At 36.3% G+C, this 22,013-nt stretch overlaps 1 protein-coding gene and 1 long non-coding RNA gene across 2 annotated transcripts; both read left to right on the top strand.

Moving 5' to 3' along the window:
* The first annotated feature begins 8,781 nt into the window (after positions 1 to 8,781).
* On the top strand, positions 8,782 to 10,505 carry LOC148779802 (uncharacterized). Its single transcript, XR_016044666.1, has 2 exons — positions 8,782 to 8,964; positions 9,648 to 10,505. It is a non-coding gene; the product is annotated as an uncharacterized LOC148779802 (long non-coding RNA).
* A 5,472-nt stretch (positions 10,506 to 15,977) lies between these two features.
* On the top strand, positions 15,978 to 21,986 carry LOC18446544 (S-adenosyl-L-methionine-dependent uroporphyrinogen III methyltransferase, chloroplastic). The gene is made up of 6 exons (XM_006856660.4): positions 15,978 to 16,836; positions 17,433 to 17,510; positions 17,908 to 17,977; positions 18,116 to 18,185; positions 20,703 to 20,913; positions 21,421 to 21,986. The coding sequence occupies exons 1-6, from the start codon at positions 16,297 to 16,299 to the stop codon at positions 21,574 to 21,576; spliced, it is 1,125 nt and encodes a 374-aa protein (XP_006856722.1). The 5' UTR covers positions 15,978 to 16,296; the 3' UTR covers positions 21,577 to 21,986.
* Positions 21,987 to 22,013: the final 27 nt, after the last annotated feature.

Raw genomic sequence — 22,013 nt, 5'->3', positions numbered from 1 at the left:
TCTTGTTCTTGAAAATATAAAAATTGTACAATTAAATATACAAGAAACAAAATAGAAGAGTATCGGAGATTACCTCAACCGAGCATATTACACCCCACACTGAGTCACCACCATCTGATGGTACAGGATTAACGGTCTAGCTTCAATCTCGATCCGAAAAAGCAATTTTTGGTTAAACTATTTTATACAATCCTTTTGTAGCTCATCAAGCTTAGATCCTACCCTCAAAATATTTTTGGCATATTTCCTAACCATTAGGATATAAGATGAGAGAAAGTGGGAGGAAACTCTAGGGTTGGGGAGTGCCCCCCTCTATGGGTAGGAGAGAGAAGGTGTAGAGAGGGGGAGAAGAGAGAGAGTGGGGTGAGCCCCTTAAAAAGAGAAGAGAGGAGAGAGAGAAAGATGTGGGAGAGAAGAGAGAGGTTGTGAAGAAAATAGGGAGGATACACCCATATTTAGAGTAAAAAATTGTGTTTAGGGTTTCTCATAGTTTACATCTTAAATAAGATTGAACATGGACCGCCGATTGAAGGTGACTTGTGGGGTAAGAGTTCTGAGTCATCCATTCCATAGATGGGTCATCAATATTATGGAAGGTGCATGTACCCTTATCCCCATTTTCAAAACCATTTTCCCAACAATATAAATTAGATGAAATAAATTTAATTAAAATATTATGCATACTATAAAATAGCACAAATCTACTCAATCTTTCTACAAAATATTTCAAAGATATATCAAGTAAATATTTAGTCAATATCTTCCAACCATATGGCTACATGTCATATCATCACAAAAATAAGAAAGATAATAAGGGTGGGGAGTGCCACCCAAGGGAGACACTCATGGGCCCCACCTTTTGGAAATATTGTGGGCCTATATGCACAATGGAACCCCATGATATTTTTATATTTAAAATTAATAAAATTATTTTAGAATATTATTTGAATATTTAAACCATTGTAAAATTATTATCTTTAATTTTATAAATCCAAAAATAAAATATCTAGTGATTCATAAAAAATAATAATTCTAAAATAATTTCTATCAGAAAACAAACACAGTTAAATTAATTTGATGGAAAAATATCCATATGGTTTAGGAATTGAATCAACAATCATGGGGCTCTCTACCGTCAACTGTGGACTACAGACCACTCTTACTTTATCAGACTGACTCAGTATATCTCATGACCCACAGTCCAAGCAATGGCTCATTAACGGGTCATCAAAGTTTGACCGATGAGCTAAGGGGTTGCAATCCCAGTCTGTGGATTATAAGTCCTCCCCTAGAGATGAGTCAATGTCACCAAGACCTGATGCGACCACAGCTCAATGACGCATAGGGGTATCTCTTGCACATGCATACACTTCACCATAAAAGGTGGATTTCTGGCTTTCCCGAATGATCTATCGATTTGCATGCCGTGTGATGGCACATGGATGAGGATTTGGCTCCCGACCACCATCACACACAAGAGTCACACAGTCCCTCGGCTCACTCATCCGGGCATTATCTCCGACCTCATCAAGGGCTAACCCATTTGAACCCTTATCGGTTTGTTATTTATGCCCAGGTAACATGGGTTTTTCTCAACCGATTGGCCTAGATCGTCAAGTACAGTTTGGTATCAGATAACATCATTTGCTTAGTATGGTACACGAGGGATCACACTCTCACAGAGTCATGTTCTACTATATCATTTTATTTACATGCACTCATAAGTCTTTTAAAGGCCATTTAAACCCAATATAAAATCTCGAAAATTAAATTCTCTTAAGTCCATTCTTAATTTGAAATTCTTTTCTAATCTCATAATGGTTTGATTAGGATCATGTATTAGTGAGAGCGATATTATTTGTATAGGTTGAATACCGACTTTTTCTTTCGATTTTTTTTGTTTTGTTTTGGTCTTTTGTCAATTAGATTAGTTGTCAATGTAGTTTTAGTCTCTAGTACTTCTTGTATAAACCCGATATTGGTAATTTGGAGTGGGAGATCTTCTATATATGTATAAATTCCTTATATGTGAGAATATGTGAGAAACTAGGCCAAAAAGTGAACTTAAAGAAAACTTAAATCATTGGAGTGGTTGCTAATGGGAGATCAAATGTATTGTGGGATCCTCTAATCCAAAGAATGTAATATAAGTTGGATTCATGGAAATTCAAGCTTTTATCTTTAGGGGGTAGATTGACTTTAGTAAAGGTAGCCCTTGTTAATCTGCTTATATATTATATATCATTTTTCCAAATACCTAATAAGGTGATTAAGAAATTGAAGTAGATTATGAACAAGTTCTTATAGGGGAAGAGTGAAGGAAAGAAATGATTTAATTTGGTGAAATGGGAAATAGTGTGTACCCCTTCTTGTGATGGAGGTATGGGGGTTAAAAGATTGAAATTTATAAATAGTGCATTATTGACTAAATGGTGGTGGAGATGTGCATAAGAAAAAGACCAACTGTGGAGGTGCGTTCTTTTGGGAAAATATGGTGAAGATCTAGAAAATGGTATTGTAGCAAAAAGGGCAAATAAAAAAGGTAAATCAATCATGTGGAAAGGGATTGTATCCTACAGAAATTTCTTCTTAAGTAATTCAAGAATGTTGGTTGGAAGGGCAAAAAGTGTGATTTTGACAATAAAAATGGCTTGGAGATAAGCCTTTGAAAATTTAGTTTCCTAACCTTTTTGCTAAAGTAACTTCGAAGAATAAGATGATATGTCAAATGGTGGAAGCCCTAGGTTTCAACACTAGTTAGGATATTAGATGTAACTATCGAAGAGTAAGTAATCAAGTTATAGATGAGTATATACGATGCATTGAATTGCTGCAATAGTATTATTGTAGCCCTCACAATGAAGATAGAGTGGTATGGGAACCTAGTAATAGTGGTAAATTCTCTGTTAAATTTGGTTAGTCTTTTTTTTTTAATGACAAAATTAGATGGAAGGATTCTGATTGTGGGAAAATATGGAAATGGCCCACTCCTCCAAAAATGAGATGTTTTATTTGGTTAGTGCATTTGAAAAAGATATTAACAATGGAAATGCTAAGAAAGTGAGGAAAAATTATGCCAAATGTGTGTATTTTGTGCAAAGAAGATGAGGAATCGATAGATCATTTGTTCTTAAGTTGCAGGTATGCAAGATCGATTTGGGGGTGGGTACTTAATTGGCTGGATGTACAAATGAATATCCCATTGCAAGTGGATCACATTATTAATCAATGGAAGATTGCTGGTATAGGAAAGAAAGGGAAGATTATTTGGAAAGTAGGTAAAGGAATAGTGGTATGGGAAATATGGAAAGAGAGAAATCGAATGGTATTCGAGAATTAACCAAAACCCAGTTAGAAATTCGAGATAAGATCAGGGTATCAATAGCCAAATGGTTGGCTGTTAGAGTTGAATCGTGGGGAGTGAGTAGAACATATGTCATATATAATTTACAGGAACTTCTCAATGAAAAATCGATTAAGAGGATTAGAGTAGGAATTTGGATAGAAACTGAAATGAGTTGGCTTAAATTAAATTTTAACGGTAGTTTAGCTGGGAATCCAGGGCCTACTGGAATTGGTGGTTTAGTTAAAGATTGTGGAGGGAATGTTCTACTGAAATATTATGGACTAGTGGGGAGGAAAACTATAAATAAAGCTGAATTGAGGGCTCTGCTTAAAGGTTTGAAGTTGGTAAAAGAAATTAACAAACCTATAATAGCTGAAGGGGATTCTCTTAATGTCATAAACTAGATGAAGAAAGAAAATGATTATCCATGGATATTGCAAGAATTGAATAGAGAAGCAGATATTCTAAACCCTTGACCAACTTTAACCCATCTTTTTATCCCAAACAAAAGTTTAAAAGACTTGATACATAGAAATCTCATGTGTTATATCTTCTAACCCCTAGACCAACTTTACCTCCTCTTTTTATTTCAAATAAAAGTTTAAAAGACATCATTTTTTTCAATTCCTATCTAAACCCCATTCTCTCTCTTCCTATGTTTCTCCCCAATATTTTATTGTTTTTTCAATATTGAAAAAATATCTTTTTTTAATCTTGGAAAAAAGAGAGAAAGGTTTGGAGATAAACACGGGAAGAGAGAAAAAAGGAGGTTTATAATGGAATAGAAAAAATATCTTTTGAACTTTTTTTTAGGTTAAAAAGTTGAGTCAAAGTTGGTCTAAGGGAGTTAGAAGCTATAATACATGGCATCTCTATGATGCAAGATATGTTTTGAAACCTTAGATATGTTGAGAAATGAAACTTAAAAAGATGGTATATAGATATATTTTTCCTAAACTATATATATATATATATATATATATATATATATATATATATATATATATATATATATATATATATATATATATGGAAAATGATCCTGAGAGCCAGTGGGCTCACAAGTAAAAATGAACTCAATGGCCCAGATTGAATCTGGCCCGATCTGACGATCACGGATGCTTGATAATGTTTGAATTTTATTTTTTTCTACAAATATAAATCACTTGAAATTTTAGAAATGTATTCATAAAAAATAGTTAAATTTTCAAAAACTATCAAAAAATATTTTAAATGAAAAAATTCACCAAAATACCCCTATAAAGATTCGAGCGTATTTTGATCAATTTTGTTTTTTCGGATTATTTTTTTAATATTTTTATTATGTGCGACTTGATGAAAAGAACACACGCCTAAAATTTTAAGTGATTTGAATTTGTAGAAAAAAAGTAAAATTCAAACACTATCAGGCATCCGTGATCGGCCCAGATTTAATATGGGCCGTTGGGCTCATTTTTACTTGTGAGCCCACTGGCTCACTAGAGCATTTTCATATATATATATATATATAGAGAGAGAGAGAGAGAGAGAAAGAGAGAGAGAGATAATACGAAAGAAAGTTTGAAGCTTTTCTTGCCGTCTATTTTCTAAATATGATTTATCCTTCTTCCTTTTTATTTTGGTTCTTGGACTCTGAACATTTGAGAGATTGTTGGAGTTTGTCATCTATTTTATTTGTTTGTTATTTTATGTCTTTGTCATCTCTCACTCTTTATTTTTCCATTTTTAGACTATTGAAAAAACTTATGGTGCAATTTTTTGTAAGAAACGTTGGACATATGCTTTTGAGTTGCTAAGAAGAAGACTTTACAACCCTAATGAAATGCCACTATGGAATAAATAGTGTTTGCTAGCACTATTTCCATTATATTTTTACTTTCATGCCCTTAAAGTGTTAGATACCCTAACACCCAAAAATATTATAAATATATACCATAAGTCGCTTCACTTAAAATAAACCATAAAAGATCCCTAATCTACCCCTAACTTTAGCTAAAATACTAGATAACAAAAAATTGCAAAAACAACAATAAACCAAAAATAAATTCCTTCAAAAAGTCGGCCTTCTCCTTCTAAATCTCTATTCAACTCTTAAAAAAATGGACCAAAATGATAATCCAACAGATTAATATTTAATCCAAGGTATTCTAAAGCTAGTCTCCAAAAATCAGGTCAATCTGAGACTAGATGACCAAGATATGGTTTGACGAAACTCAACCATCCATTTCACAACATTGATCTAAGTCCAATTTACAAAGCTTTCTCAAGATATACAAAGATTAAGGACCCAATAACTTTATGGGAAGAATGATAGTCTATGGACCAAATTTGAACTCAATTTGACTTCGAATGAAGGAGAAATGACTTATCAAACTTCTTGAACCGCATGTAGGGTCGATCTAAAATCATTTCAACTTTACAAGAGGATCCCTATAAACGAGTGGCTAATGGGCTTCAAACTTTCATGAGAAGAAGTTCATGATGACAAATGCTATTGATACAAATTTCAGCCAAATTGGATACCCAAAAGTGCATTTTTCAGTACCACTTTTAATGGCACGTTGGGGGACCATGAAGAAAAGAGGAGCAGACCATACTATGCCTGTGGTTCACATCTTTATTGGAATTATAGCAAGCAACTGCTTTTTTGTGCAGAAAGTTGAGGGCATATCTCTCAATTCCTACAGCAAATGAACCCAAATTTCAGTATGTTGTTCCGATTAAAGGGGCAAATGTTAGTAAGAAGTTGCCTAAATTTATGAGGTTACATTTTCCATAAAGGAAAAGAAATAAAAGAGCTATATCTTTTCAATCTGACATCATCTTGAGACAAAATTTTTCGTAAACATCAGACTCGGCATCTCCGAAAGATTCTACTAGTTGATGACTAAATAACGGTTGAATTCGAGCACATAGTTTTTACTCTAAATGGAAAATCAAAACTCAAAATTAAAAAAACTTAGCCGATCGGGGATGGTTTTCATTCATATTTGTTTCAATTGGAATGTGGTTGGTTGCTTCACAATTTTAGAGAAGAAAAATAGGTCGAAATGGTGAAATAATTGTTTCATTTGATTGGTTTTGGTGGTAGATGATGAAAGCAACCTCTTCAAGGGCAAATCATTGAAAATTTCAAAGTTTAGATGTCTTTTTTGATAACTTTCAGTTCTTGCTTGAAATTATTTTTAATAATCTACCCACCTTTGAGCCATGCTTTTGATTTTCCACCCACCATGTTTTAGTAACCTACCCACATTTTTCCACGTCTATAAAAGCTCTTTTAGTCTTATTTTGTAAGGGTTAGAAAATCAAAATCCTAACCTAGAGAGAGAAATCCTAGAGATAGAGAATTTGAACTTCCCAAACTACCTTTGCCTCCATACCATAGTTCCCAAACTACCCCCAACTTTATCAAAATCTCCAAAATAACTTTAAAATTAGCAAAAATCCCAAAATTTTTCCAAAAATCTTAAAGTATCGAAAATACCTTTAAAAGTTCCAAGCTTGAAGTGACGAGGGGTTGGGTCCTAGCCGTTGCATTGGTTGGGCTTCGGGCCCATCTGACATCGTCCGTGGATCCACCCCAATGGGGTTTCTGACACTAAGTCAGCCCCTTTTATGCATGTCTTCCAAGTGATCTCGTGCAGGGGTGATGCTGCCGAAATGATGTCGACTAAACCTTGACAGAGGGTGGCCCAAGATGCTACACGGGCATGAGAGGGAGGGTCCAAGTCCAAATTACCCTCCCTTAAATCATAAATACCCAAAATACCCTTAAAAATAGAAAATCCCCAAAAAGTCTCAAAAAAATCCCAAAAAATCCCACAAACCCCAAAAAACTAAATTGCCCAAAATACCATTAGGAATTCTCAATTTCAAGAACCAAAAACTTCTCAAAAGCAAAAAAAAAAAAAAACTCAGACTGCCTACTTTCGAAGCAGAAAGTTCATGGGCTTGTCGTCAGGAGTTTGGAGGGTACATGGGTCTCTCGTGAGCGGTTAGCTTCTTCAATCATTTGAGGTTCTGCCTCATTCTAAACTGTTAGCACGACCAAATTTCAGTGAGAGGGCGTCCCCGATACGAAATACGGGTGGTCTAAGAGGGTTCGGGTTCTACTAGATTCGGAAGTGAACTTCCTCCCTTTGTATTTGCTTCTCATAGCAATACAGTTGTCGGTTTCTATTGTGTGCCTTTGGTATGCATCCGTTTTATTTTTAGACGTAATTGAATCACAAGAGCACACACACACCAGCAATTCGAACCATATATCTTTTTGGCGACTCCATTGGTGAAGAAGTCGATACATGCTACTGGTGCAAACTTGATAAGCCTATAACTAAATGGTCAGAGTATAGTGGCCCCACCAGATCTGTCGAAACATTTGTTGCCATCCACACAATTGTAAGGGAATTTGCATCGTAGGGCTTTGTTGGAAATATAGCCTATCAGGCCCTCTTATCTCGAGAATTTATTTTTCAATAATGGTACAAAAGCCATATTATATAGTATATATGAAATCCCATATGGTTGATATGAGGAAATGCCCTATACTAGGATCCATGTTGGAGCTTTCATAGGATGTTGCACTGGAGGGAAAACCCAATGTCACTGGAGGGAAAACTAGTGAGGTGTTTGGATTTTTTGTAAGAATTTTTTTTATATTATAGATGTACAAAATTATTTAATTTTTAAATATCTTTTTATCAAGTTGTAAGAATGCTTGGATGACATCCTATTATGAGAGTCATCAGTACACTAATGACATGTTTAGCTCATTGCATAAGATTAATAGTTTGGTGACAACTTGTTAATCATAATTTGCTACACTTAAGGAAATTAAGGCAAGAGTTACACTTGGATCTAAACTCTTAGAGACCATAAATGTGAGAGTCACAAAATATGGTTTTCTATAAAAAGAGGTTAACCCCTCAAGTAAGAGAGAGAATGATGGAAAATTGGTGAAGGAGATTCACCAAGTAGACTTTCAAGGTTGCTTGTCATCGGATAGCTTGGTCTATAGGTTTTGGTATGGAACCTTAAGTCCCTCGTGTGATTTAAAGACATATCCGAATAAGTTGTTTGTCGATTTTATTTTATTTATTATTATTATTATTATTATTATTATTATTATTGGGACTAACGTTGGTATCAGAGCCAAGTTAGCTAAATTAGCTTTTAAAAATTGACTTGCCCGAGTTTTTTTAACTATATAATGAAGATCGATATACATAATTTTTTATGCCAAATAAATAAATAAATAAATAAATAAAATTAGACCTATGTTTTTTATCACTTATGTAGTAATTTACTTATACTACCCATAACAAGTTATTATAACTCAAATTCAAAAACTTTACAAGGGCATTTTCAACAATTTATTTTCCACCCTTCCCTTTATACTTAAAAGGATAAGTCTCCCATCCTTCAACTTCCATAAAACCACAACTCCTTTCCTCTCTCTCTCTCTGTCAAATCTAGAGGCAGCATCTCCTGGTCCATTTTCTCTCTCTTGATACATCAAAAGGGATAGATTTTCTCCTGTTTTGTTTATAAATAACGATCCATAAATCTTTTGCCGATTTTGAGGATTCAATGATGAAGAAAGAGGAGCAAAGGAGGTAATTTTTTTTTCTAGGTTTGATTATATCTTTAATCTTCAAACAAATATTTTTTAAAAGGCTCTGTTTCTCTCTCTAGCAATAACTCTATTGAGCCAAAATATGAGTTTTTTTTTACCCTTTTTTTTTTTGCACTTGCTATTTCAATAGAGAAATATCCGTTTTCTTTCAGTTTTTTTTTACTCCCTAAGGGTTCGCCCAATTTTTTTTGAATGAGGGAAAAGAAGAAACATAAATATGGGATTTTTTTGTTTTTTTTTTCATCTATCGTAGTATTCAGACAATTAAGCAAAGATCATGGCCCCCCAAAATCCTGTAATTGGCATCCATGACCAACGATGCTTTTTTTTTTTTTTTAATTTTCTTCATTTTTTGTTGGCTGCTCAGATTCACTACAAAAGAATGGGCTAAACCCTTCACCAAAAACAAGTCTTTCAATTATTCCCCCCTTTCAGAGATAATGTGTATTCTCCTATCTTGCTCATATATATGCTTTCATTGTTGTTTATTATCCTGAGATAATAGAGAGTAATCTTCTCTAGTGTTTCATAATCTGTGAATCTTTTTCTATTTCACTGCGGTTTAATCTATATCAATTTTTTCCCAAATTTAGAGAGAGAAAATAATCTACTTGAATACTATATTGTTGTTTTTTAGCAATTTGGGTCTCATTTTTTGATTAGAAAGTTTGGAAGAATTATTGATTGAGCTGGATTCACATCGAGGCTTCTTCAATTCACAGATTGTTGCATATTTTTTTGAGCTCTATTCTTGATAGTCCATACTATCGCCCGGTGAGATCGCATCTATAAACTAGATTTATTTTTTTCTTGGTCTGTATTTGTTATCATGCATATATCCTAAACTGAAATTGAAGATAGAAAGACTCAATGGGCCGAATTATAATTCGTGGAAAAGAATATTAGCTTTGATTTTAGAGCATGAAAATTTATATCACATTATTTCAATTGTAGTTTCTATTGAAGCCACTGATGTTAACAATAGAGCAGGAAAATCATCTTATGCTAATTGGGAAAAAGAAAATAAGATGTGTAGAAACATAATTTTGAAAAATATGGATGATGAATTATTATTGAGTTTTAATAAATTTAAAAAAGCAAAAGATATTTCTGATGAATTGGAGATACAATTTGGGGTGACTTCTACGAGTAATTTAAGAGTTTTGACTCAAGAGTACTATTCTTTTAAGATGAAAGAAAATGACTCTATGGTTGAACATGTTGGGAAAATGATTTTGTTGGGCAAACAACTTATAAGTGCTGGTTATGCTTTGAATGATCAACAACAAGTTTTAACTATATTGAATAGTTGGCCTAATTCTTGGGTATCTGCTATGACTACTTTATCTTTAAACCGTAAGGATCTTACACTTCAAAATCTTGTTGTTGAATTGAAATATGAAGGAGATCGTAGATCTTCAAGGAGGGTTGATGCAATTCGCGTTGCTCATTCTCAAAACCCTTGAAATGAAAAATCATAAAACAAAAGAAAACCTTATCAACCTTGGAACAATAATAAAAGATAGAATGTTGAAAAAAAAAACAAGAAGCCTATGCACAATGGACCGAAGAGGGCATGTTTCATTTGTGGGAAGATGAGACATTTTAAATCCCAATGCCCAAACAAGGGGGTACTCAAGACACCCAACCAATGTCGTGACTACTTGTATGTAATAGTTGATTGTTTAATAGTTAATGTATCTATTGATTGTTGGTGGGTGGACTCTGGGGCCACTAAACACATATCCAAGTTTGGATAGGGCTTTGTGGAACTTAAAGAGCTTAAAGTTGGAGAACATGTCATCTTTATGGGCAATGATTCTAAGTTTGATGTATTGGGTATTGGTACTTACAAATTAGCTATCCCAAATGGGAACTTCTTGCTCTTTTTTGATACTCTTTATGCTCATTCCCTTCATTGTAACTTGTTGTTAGTCAGGAGGCTTGATGCCAAGGGATATGAAGTTCGTTTCAAGGATGGAAAAATTTCAATTGAGATTAATAGGAAAATCATTATATGGGGGAAAGCTCATGGGGATATGTACTTGCTTGATAAAATTCATGAAATTTCATCTTTTTCTACTTACTTGAATGTGTGTGATGATGAAACTTTTTTTTTTGTGGCATATGTGTGTTTGAGCATATTTTTCAGCACCTTGGTCTCTGGTAGGAAGCAGGTCAATAAAGCCAACAAAACAGTAGAAATTCCCGACAGTCTCAAAGTGCCCCCATAATGGGTCAAGATCGTCATCAGCACTCCAAAATACTACTTGTCAAGTTTCATCGCATTTTGACATGTTTAAAGCAGTGAACACAAAGGAACAATTTTCGGAAAAATGACCTCCAGTACCCTGAAACGGACCCTACAATTGGAACTACATTTTCGGTATCTCAAATCACTGTGGAACCGCCACCATTATATTCAGTACGGTCGAAAACCCTTATGAGCTAAGTTTCGACTTAATCGGATACTCTAGGACAAAGATATGAGCCAAACATTGAAACATAAGAGGTCACACACTATTCCCGTGTGGCCTCATTAAACCAAAACACCATTAAAGGTGACTGTTTTACAGTGATGGGCAATTACTTTTAGGGCCCGTAACTCACTCGTTCCAATTCGGATCGCTCCCAAATTTGGCGAGCGTATTCGTTTCATTAAGACGAACAATTCGATATGTGGCGCGCCCAGAGACAATGTCCGAGCAGGGAGAAAAGCTGGAGAAAAGCTAGAGAAAAGTTGTCGATCCGTAAAGAAATTGCATAAAATTCAGCAGCGACACACCTCGCTTGATGGACCAAATCACGATGCTCATGCAACGGATCAACACGAAACTAATTCCATTGTGTGCATAAGGTCTAGGGCTATCATTGACGGTTAGATTTCATGCACGAAGCCGACGAAGTAACTGAAATTCCGGTCGTCGGATTCCAGATTCTGACAAAACTTAAAAGTTGCGAAATCTTCGTTCGGGTTCCAAATCACATTCTGTTTGTTGCCACACGATCGTGACGGCATGGTCAGTGCACTACTATGAAGAAATCACAGAAAAACATCAAGGAACAAGTTCATCATTGATCCAAAGTTTCCAAGACTCAAACAAATTTCAAGTCTCGTGATCATGGCTTAAAAACATGATTCATGGTTCGAAATTGGTAACAAAACGATCGTCATGCCGAGCCCTAAAAGAAAACAATAACCTTTAAATTAAACGGGCATCAGAACACCCTTGGGTTAGCCATAGAAGATCACGCAAGATCTCGGGGGGCAGCAGGGACTGTTATGAAATTCCACACATTGTTAAGTAGGGGCAAAACAATCATTTTGTACCCATTTTTAGATTTTTTTTAATTCAATTAAATCTTAATTTTTATTAATTAAGTTTCATTTTGATCAATCCACCCATGTTTGGGCACAATTTTATATAAACAAGCATTGCCTCATTATAAAGAGGACTCTCAACGCTCGATTCATTATTTGAGGATTCAATAAAATTTTGATCCATTGCTTGAGCCTGTGAGTACGTCTTGGAGAGAGAGAAAGGAGAGAGAATAAAAGGGCCAGTACCCTTCGGATAGGCAACCTTCTCTGTCCTCCTCTCTCTCTTCTCTCTCTTCTCTCGCTTTCTCTCTCTCTCTCGTTCTTCTTCTCTTTCTCTCTCTTCATCTCTATCTCTCTCTCTCTCTCATCTTCTATTCTCGTCTCTATCTTCTTCTATCAATTGCTGAGACTTAGCGCCGGTTGGTCCTCTCTATCTTCTTGTGTTAACTGGTAAGGCCCATCGTTGGTTAGTCTTATCTATCTTCTTCTGTCAACTGACAAGACCTAGCACCGGTTGGTCTTTTCTATCTTCTTCTGTCAACTGGTGAGGTCTAGCGCAGGTTGGCCTCATCTCTCTTCTTCTATTAGTCAGCAAGACCTATCGCCGGTTGGTCTTCTCCCTCTTATTCTATTAGTCGGCGAGGCCTAGCACTGGTTGGTCTTCTCTCCCTTCTTCTACCAGTTGGTAAGACCTAGCGTCGGTTGATCTTCTCTCTCTTCTTTTACCAGTCGACAAGACCTAACACCAGTTGGTCTTCTCTCTCTTCTTCTACCTATCGACGAGACCTAGCGCCGGTTGGTCTTCTCTCTCTTCTTCTGTCAGTTGGCAAGACCTAGTACCGGTTGGTTTTCTCTTTCCCCTGCTATCAGTCGGCGAGACTCAGCACCGGCTGATTTTCCCTTTCTTCTTCTGTCAGTTGACGAGACTTAGTGCCAATTGGTTCTTCCTCTCTTCTCATCTGACACAGTCAGCGAAGCCTAGCGCCGACTGCTTCCTCTCTCTCCCATCTCCTGAAATAGTCAGCAATGTCTAGCACCGACTACATCTCCTCTTCCTTCTTCTCTCTCCTCTCTTCCTGCTTCTCTCTCCCTCTGCCCATTCCCTTCTTCTCTTTAACCATTCCTCTGCTACTCTTTCATTCGACCAAGAGGGATTGAGGTTAGCATCTTATGGCAGTCCTGTCATCTAGCCGTAATGTTGTTGCACCAGGTTCGCTTGGCTCGCTTTATTACCACGACAAACCGACCATCGTGCTTAGCTAGTCGATATCGACAATAGCGTCTAGTAGCAATCCCTTGAGCCAGTCTCAGTTACCAAACCCATTTCGCTACCACGTTACGCTAATTATCCACCAGCCTTGTCACTTCTCTGAAATTCTCACTTGGTCGAGTATCCAGTTTTCTTCTTAGCTCAAAAGAAACTGTAATCTATCAAAATTTAGCCCAAAATCTTTGGATTTCGATGAAATCAAGAGCACTGTATTCTTAATATATCTGTAATCTGCAAAAGGCCCCCATTTTGATTGAGAAAAAATAAAAAACGACGTCAAGAATTGAAGACTTGCGGATTTTTCTCAAAATTATGATGAACACTCAAATAACGACGAAGAAAAATTCAATTACGGTATGTTTTTATTCTCAAATCAAATATTTGATAGAATAAAATCAATAATTTATTTCTATTATTATTTGAAAAAGCCTAAAAAACTATGAATTTTTTAACTATAATTCAGGTAGGAGCTTACCCTATTTACTTCTAACTCAAATGAAGTTGTTATATGTCAATATCTAGTCCGAAATCTCTAGATTTCAATGAAATCAGGAGTGTAGTAGTTTGAATATCTATATCATCCACAAAAACCCCACATTTTGATCAAGAAAAAGTAAAAAAAGGCCAAAATCTGTAGATTTACGGATGTTTCTCAAAGTTATGAGAAACACCCAAATAACGGTTAAGAAAAATTCAATTTTGATGTGTTTTTGCTCTCAAATGGAATATTTATGGAAAAAATCAATAATTCATTTAATTATTGTTTAAAAATCTTGAAAAACTAGGATTTTTTTTTTTTAAAATAACTATAATTTGGGTTGGGGCTTACCTTATTTTCTTCCAACTTAAATGAAGCCGCAATCTATCAAAATCAAGTCCAAAATATCTATATTTCTATGAAATCAGGAATGCAGTCTCTGTCATCTACAAAAAGCCTAGAGAAAAAAGAAAAAAACAATACCAAGATTTGTACATTTGAGGATTTTTCTCAAAATTATGACGATCATTCAAATAACAGCCAAGAAAAATATAATTTTGATGTGTTTTTGTTCTCAAATAGTTTGTTTTATAGAATAAAATCAATACTTTCGTTTAATTATTGTCAGAAAAAGTTGATGAAGTATGCAAAATCGAATCGAATATTGAATTAAACAAAGCCAGTGACTTCAGTTAACTAAAACGGCGCTTGTAATAAATAACGACGCACAGTGATATAACACGTGTTATTACGCCTATTACAACGAAAAAAAACGTTTTTTTTTTAAAACAGGTCCGGTTAAGTAAAAAACCGTCCTGTTAGCAAGAAAATTGAGTGGTTTGGGTTTATACCGTCTGATTTTGGCCCAAATTTTTTTTTGTGGTGTTATATATATACATTAGAACCCCAAAACCTGCTCTAACCGGATTGGGAAATGTAGTGTTCCAATCTAACTGGTTCGTTCCAGTTCAAAACGACTGGTTTTTCTAACAATGGTTGGGACACGTTGTGTGTAATTGGCATTTGCACTACTTCCAAAAAAAGGTGGGGTGGACCGCCTATGTTTAATCAACTTCCAAAAAAAAAAAGGTGATTGTTTAGACCTGTTATGTCTGATTAGGTTTTGTTCTGATAGAATTGGCCGATTCCTGACTGGCGGCTTAGCTAGTTCAAGGAGTCGTCTAGATCTAGGTACATTGAGATATCCAAAATGATGTGAATGATTCCCAATTCGGATAAATGATTGAAATTCAAATCGCTAAATTTTAATGGAAAATTGTTTTATACAGGCTGAACCGCCTGACTACATATGCGGCTTGGATGCAAATAGGTGTTTCATCTAAAAACAATGGAAACTAACGCTCCAAATGTTTTTTTTACTAGAATGTATTTTTAGTTTTTAAAATTTATTTATTTATTATATTCATGTTCACCATGTTAGAGATTACATGTCCTTAAAAATTAAATCCAAAAATAGATTTATTAATAGGCCCGCATTTCTACATATGCAGGCGTGGCCGCATAAAAACCAGGTCCAACTCTAATTTGATTGTTTAAAGGCTCGGCTTTGTATAAACTTTGAGATTGTATACAATGAGACCGTTAATCTTTTGGGATGAAGAGGTCATAACTACTTACAACGATATAATATGAGTTTTATAGCTTAAGTGTGTATCAAAATTCGAAAAAATAACTTTTAAACTTGGAGCTTGGTTAATGAAATAAATATACCCACCTAACCGGCTTGTATAAAGTTAAATATTGTTGCATATTAATTTTTTTTCATATTATTACTCTAGTATTTTATATAAAAAAGCCCGCGGCCTTTCCCACGGCGAAAAGCCGTCTTTTCACCCCTCCAAAAACGCTGACCCCTCCCTCCTTTCTTCGCATAAAAAAACTCTGTTCTGTCGAATCGCTCTCGCTCTCTCTATTAGGTCTGTGGTCACTGGAGCTGTTATATGTTTGTGATAACATCCCTCTTCCGACTCTCCCGCTGCTGCTGCTGCTCGGAGGCGATCCCGCTGCTGCTACTGCTCGGAGGAGAAGAGGAGAAGAGAAGGACAAAGGACATAGGAAAGAGACAGAGGAGTACGCACAAGGAAAGAGGGAGATATTCGTGGGACTTTTCTGCACTGGTTTGTACACGAATGCGCGAGTTACACTCCACATGAAAAGAAAACGTAGGCCTTTCCAGCCACACTAAACATTCCATTAAGCTCCCTCCCGTCGATTCTGATACATGGCCACCGTATTCAAGATCAGTCCTGCTCAAATTTCTACTTTTCATCAAATCGCTTCTAAACCTAACATTTTTCATCACCACGATTCCGCAAACAGACTACCCATCTCCATTCCGCGCTGCTCTACACCGAGAACCTCTCCATTCACTGAGAAGCACTCAATGCAGAGATACGAGAGAGACCAATGGTTGTACCCAGTTGCTCAAAAATGTAGTCGCCCTTTGCCTGGTGATTTGGGTTCCGGGAGCGATGACGACATTGCTCTTCAATTGCCAGAGCTGAAGAAGCTCCTTCAAGCTCTGAAGGCGAGGAGAGCAGGTGAAGGCGGAGGAAGGAGAGAAGGGCCTGGAAGTGTTTATCTGGTTGGAACTGGACCTGGGGACCCTGAACTTTTGACCGTGAAAGCTTTGAGATTGATTAAGTCTGCAAATTTAGTGTTGTATGATCGATTGGTTTCAAATGATATCATGGATTTGGTTCAACCTGATGCTAAAATGCTCTATGTTGGGAAAACTGCTGGTTACCACAGTAGAACTCAGGTATAATTTCGCTTCCTCCATTCATGGTGAAAATGTTTTGTGTGAAATTCTTTAATTTTCTTTATATCTCTTTTCCAATTTCCTTCACTGGTTACCACGGACTTCTATCAGTTCGCATTGTTCTGTCTCCTATGCTTGGGTTTTCAGTTTGCAGGGGGCATGACTGTTTGATTTGGGTTCTGGTTTCGTTCTTTTGGATGGGGAAATTTATGTCTGGCTAGTGGGTTCCACTTTCAAAAACTCTGACATGTTTACTGCGAGCTTGGATTTAGCATAAAAGATTCACCCTTTGATTTATTATGGTTTTAAAGCAGAGTCATACCTTATTGGGTTTCTGCAATTCGGGTAATTCATCCAAACAATGGTGAATTTTGATAGATAAATTTCTATGATCTAAAACTGGCTTTTTCTCTCAATTTTTTGCTCCTGAAAATTTGAGAGTTTGTTTGGCTCTGTATATTGTACCGGGGCCAGTCTATGTCATGGCCTTCAGTTTATGTCGATTTTTCTTTCTCTGGATTTCCTTGTGTTTCTTATTTGGGTGTGTGTGGTGTAATGAAAGCTTGCTTTAATTGGGTTGGTGGTCTTGTTTTTAGGATGAGATCCATGAGCTGCTGCTGAGCTTTGCAGAAGTGGGTGCCACAGTAGTGAGGCTGAAAGGCGGCGACCCATTGGTATGGATTTTCCTTTGGACCCTACCTCTAATCCTTATTGTGGTTTGTTTGGTTGATTGACATTTTTGCTTGAGATGGAATATGAGTTCTTTAAAGGGCGTTGGATTTGCAATCATGACTGGGCCTTGCAAATTCTGTTTGGCAATATCTGAATTTGCAAATTCTTTAAAGGTTGTCGGATTTGCAACCATGACTGGGCCTTGCAAATTCTGTTTGGCAATACTGGAAAACAATACAGGACACAAGCATACTAATTTTATGAAAGGGATATTTTTTATATTTGTCAATTCGGGATGTTGAGTTGGTGCTGGTAATGCATAAGTGAGTTTTGCCAAACTGTTTTCTTTCTTATGTCCCTACAGCTTATTTAATTGCTATCTATTATTACCTTTTGCAGATCTTTGGGAGGGGTGGAGAGGAGATGGATTTCCTTCAACAACAAGGAATTCATGTAAAGGTTATACCAGGTATAAGTCACACAAATGTTCCATAAGTTTGATTTTGCTGTAGTCTCTTCATTGAGCCATTTTTAGGTTTTAATGCTTATTGAATTGCTCATGAAGAAACTATGTCGGAGTAAAAGTGATATTTTATAAATTATGTAGGTATCACAGCTGCTTCAGGAATTGCTGCAGAGTTGGGGATCCCTTTGACACATCGTGGTGTTGCAAATAGGTCAGCTCAAAACTTACATGCCTTGAAAGCACTGCATTGGAATTTTCATTAATTTACTGGGTGAGAAGTAATATATTGTAATGTAAAATCCAATGTTTTAGGGTTGTTACTAGTAACCTTGGGCTTTCTTCATGGATCATCTATGCCAATTGATTATCCTGCTCTATTTAGTGAGAAGTGTTTTTTCAATCATTAAAAGCATGTTATAAGTTTTAATTTTTAATCCAGTTGTGTATTTATGTCGCATGTGAGAAAGCATAACTGGGTAGTACAGGATTGAGGTAATGGAATATTTTGAACCAAAAATTAACATGTGTAGGAGATAACTTCCTAAATCAATGTCACCTATTGGTTTGCTAACAAATCGGAGGCTGGGTGGACAATTGTTTTGCCAGTCCGGATTGCTTTCTCCATCTGTAGCCTGATTTCTCTGGGCATTCTATGGGAATCCTGTTAGGTATTGAAGATGCTTGTAGTGTTCATTGGTCGGTTTAATTCCAGTTTACTGCTTAAAGGTCATGCATAATCTGCCTCTTCAACTGTTTGTTTCTCTAGTGTTGCAGTGATAACTGCCGTTCTTATCATACTTTTGTTTTTGAGTAGATCACTGAGTTGTCATACATTGTTTCCTTGGATGGAATTGTCTTACTCCTCGCTATCATGCATTGTGTTCCTTGGATGGAATGGTATTACTCCTCGCTTACAAGTTGCATTTATTCTTTCTTGGGTGGACTTACAAATTTAGAATCAATCATTTTATGCCTTATTGTCATTTTATGTAATTAAGACTACTACATTTTCTAAAGTGAACGTTATAATTAGTCTGAAGTATGATGTGCATGTAGTTTTTGTTATTTTTGATGCCTTAGATGGGGCTTACGCCTTCAATGAGAGTTGGTTGCCTCTAGTGTCTATGACTGCATAATATAGTTGTGGAATAAACAAGATAGAGGAAAACACTCACATCATCAACATAGAGAGATTATTTTTTGGTGGTTTTGTCCACACAAAGAGATAAGCATTACACGTGCGCAACTGCATCCAATGGTCATGCTGCAGCCATGAGAAATATCTTGTGGAGGCATTTAATTAAATATTCAATTATTTGATAAAAAATGAATAGAAGTTCATTTGATACTATAAACTACAAGGGCAGCCTACTGGAACAAAAAAAAAAGAGATACACAGGCTTCTGTTCCACAGATTATACAGATATGTTCTTTAGACAGCCCTAAGGGAAATCTCAAAATCTGGAGCACCGTTTCTCTGAAAGTATGCTTGCTAGAGGCGCATGGGCCAGACTGAAAAATGATTTTGAATTTTTTGTTCTTGCTCTTTTGTGGATCAAAGGATCACTCAGAGTTGCAGATGAAAGGGGTGAAGATGAAGACTCATCGCACTGTACTAGTTACTTAAGATCTATGACCTTTTGATTTTCTCTGGGGAAATCTAGAATTTGGGAAAATGTGGAAGACACAATGTAGTTATGATCCAACCTAAATAGAATTAGATGTTTTGCTGTGGAAACGACACCCTAGGTGGTTCCTTATGATACATGTAAGATGATAAGCAACTGTAACATGTTTGGAAAGGCTAAGATATGGTTTCTTGGGCTTTAAGAACCATGCATTTCTCTCTTTAATGGAAAGCAGGAAATGTTTCACCATCTATTTTGTGTACTGTTGACCACTGGCAGTTGGATTGATAAGTGCAATTGCATTTTTATCTGCAATGACAGTAAGGCGAACATTGAGATATTTTATTTGGCTTTTGGAAATTAAGCTAGACATCTCTGGAAAGATTTTTGATCTTCAGTCATGCTTGTGAGTTTGCGGATCAGTCAAGCCATTTTGGTCTCTACTTTTCCTTTTGTAGGCACACAAGCATGACCCTGATATGGCTGGATGTTCGTTTGGCTGGCTTCTGTGCAGTTAGTAGTGGCTTTTGCCTTTCATGGCATAGAGATTTAGGTGAAGCGGGATTCGTAACTGATATTCTTGTCTCTTGTAAATTTTTTAGCGTCCAATAGATATGTCCTCAATGTCTTATTGGGCTCTCTTCTACACACTAGTATTGCCATGCTAGTGTTTTATTTGGAGTTGCTTAGTACTTTTATACCCATCCAAGGTTCACATATTAGTAATGAAGTTATCAGATCGATTTTATAGTTCCAAACTTTCCCTACATTTATGTAACTACTGGTTTTTTCATACCTCTACCTATTTATTGTGGACACATGGTTTATCAGATTCAAAATTAAAATTCTTATGGTAGATTGACTAAGAATCTTTATATGTAATAAGCTCAAACATAAAGATCATGTAACGATAATTTATCTGTACTCCCCAAACACAACAAAATGATCACTAACGGCTTCCTGTTTTCGTAAATTTTAGTGATATGTACCGTCTTATTTTAAAGCAATTGTTAAGCTACTGCCTTGTCCCAGTGACTGCAATTGAGGATGTCAGTAGTGTTCGAGTTTTCAGATGTTGATGTTTCTTTTTTTGCAAGCAGCGTTAGGTTTCTCACTGGGCATTCCAGGAAAGGAGGGTCTGACCCTCTTTTCATTGAGGAGAATGCTGCTGCTCTTGATACAACATTGATAGTGTACATGGGATTGTCCACCCTCCCTTCACTTGCTCTCAAGTTGATTTGTCGAGATGGTCTCCCACCTGATACTCCATCAGTTGCAGTCGAGAGAGGAACTACACCTCAGCAACGGATGGTAAGTAATTCAACTAATGGATGCTCTCAGATGTAACTTGAGTTTCCACCTAATATTTTTGCTTCTCTCCTCTTCACCAAGTTAATAATACGTGTGACTTCAACTCCCTTTCCAATTGCTTGTTTTCTATCTCTTCTCTTGTAGTTGCTTGCAAGTACGCCTCTTTGTCAATAATAATTGGTAAACTTCAGAGAGTTTGGCACTTGTTTTCACTTGTTCTGTCATCCTTTCTAAGTTGCTTGGTCAATAATTGGTTGAATCTAGGCAGCAAGTGGCTCAAAATCACTTGATCTGGAGGACCGCGTTCGTTGGTTGGCCGCTCAGGGTCTATGGCCCCAAGAATTGCCCTACTTTAAACCATTTTTATTTCTTGTTTAGTTGACCTAGATAGTCCAGTTTTGCCTGTCAGAATCAGTTCACTGGAGGGGCCAATCGAAAGCATTCCATGTTTTATACATTGGGTTGAATTATGCAAGAGAGTCTCATCTTTGCTCAAATGCTCTTCAGGTATTTGCTGAACTGAAGTATCTGGTGGATAAAGTTAAAGCAGCAGAATTGGTTTCACCAACTCTAATTATTATTGGGAAGGTTGTGGCACTTTCTCCGTTGTGGCTACAATGCATTAGAGATGAAGCCCTTTTGGTAGAAGAAAAATTAACTTAATAAGCAGTTTATACTCTTCGAAGGTGTCAGAGAAGCAGCAACATGGCATCAATTGCAATGACCCACTGAATGGTTGATCGCCAAAATCTTTATGCATCTTGGAAATCTCTAGATGATGGTTTTTGTGTCTCGTTGGGAGGCAAGAGGGGGCAATTCTTTCAAACAGAGGGCTTCCTATGTTGGTGAAACACTGAAGGAGCCCTTTTCTGTAGCATTGCATTTATTTGAGGAAGAAGAGGGACATGGGTGTAAAAATGGGTGATATTTTTGTAATACTGCAAAGATAAGAGATTGTATTGTTGGACGTGTGATCGTGTTAGATGCTTTAGGGACGGGGAGCATGGATGTTGTTATGTTTATGTTCTTAACATTCTAAATAATGCATGCATTCTTTAGGGATTGTACGATAATATCATTTATCTATGTTGCAAAGAGGT

Source organism: Amborella trichopoda, chromosome 11 (assembly GCF_054954075.1).
Source record: "Amborella trichopoda isolate Santa Cruz 75 chromosome 11, AtrichopodaSantaCruz75HAP2 v2.0, whole genome shotgun sequence".
Taxonomy (NCBI): domain Eukaryota; kingdom Viridiplantae; phylum Streptophyta; class Magnoliopsida; order Amborellales; family Amborellaceae; genus Amborella; species Amborella trichopoda.
Note: the sequence above shows the minus strand (reverse complement) of the source record. Positions and strands in the feature narration are given on the sequence as shown.

Excerpts from the sequence above, each read along its gene's own strand:
- LOC18446544 (XM_006856660.4), top strand. The coding sequence starts at position 16,297 with ATGGCCACCGTATTCAAGATCAGTCCTGCTCAAATTTCTACTTTTCAT. Across the intron at positions 17,511-17,907 it reads TGAAAGGCGGCGACCCATTG|ATCTTTGGGAGGGGTGGAGA; the intron begins GTATGGATTTTC and ends TACCTTTTGCAG. Across the intron at positions 17,978-18,115 it reads TCATGTAAAGGTTATACCAG|GTATCACAGCTGCTTCAGGA; the intron begins GTATAAGTCACA and ends TAAATTATGTAG.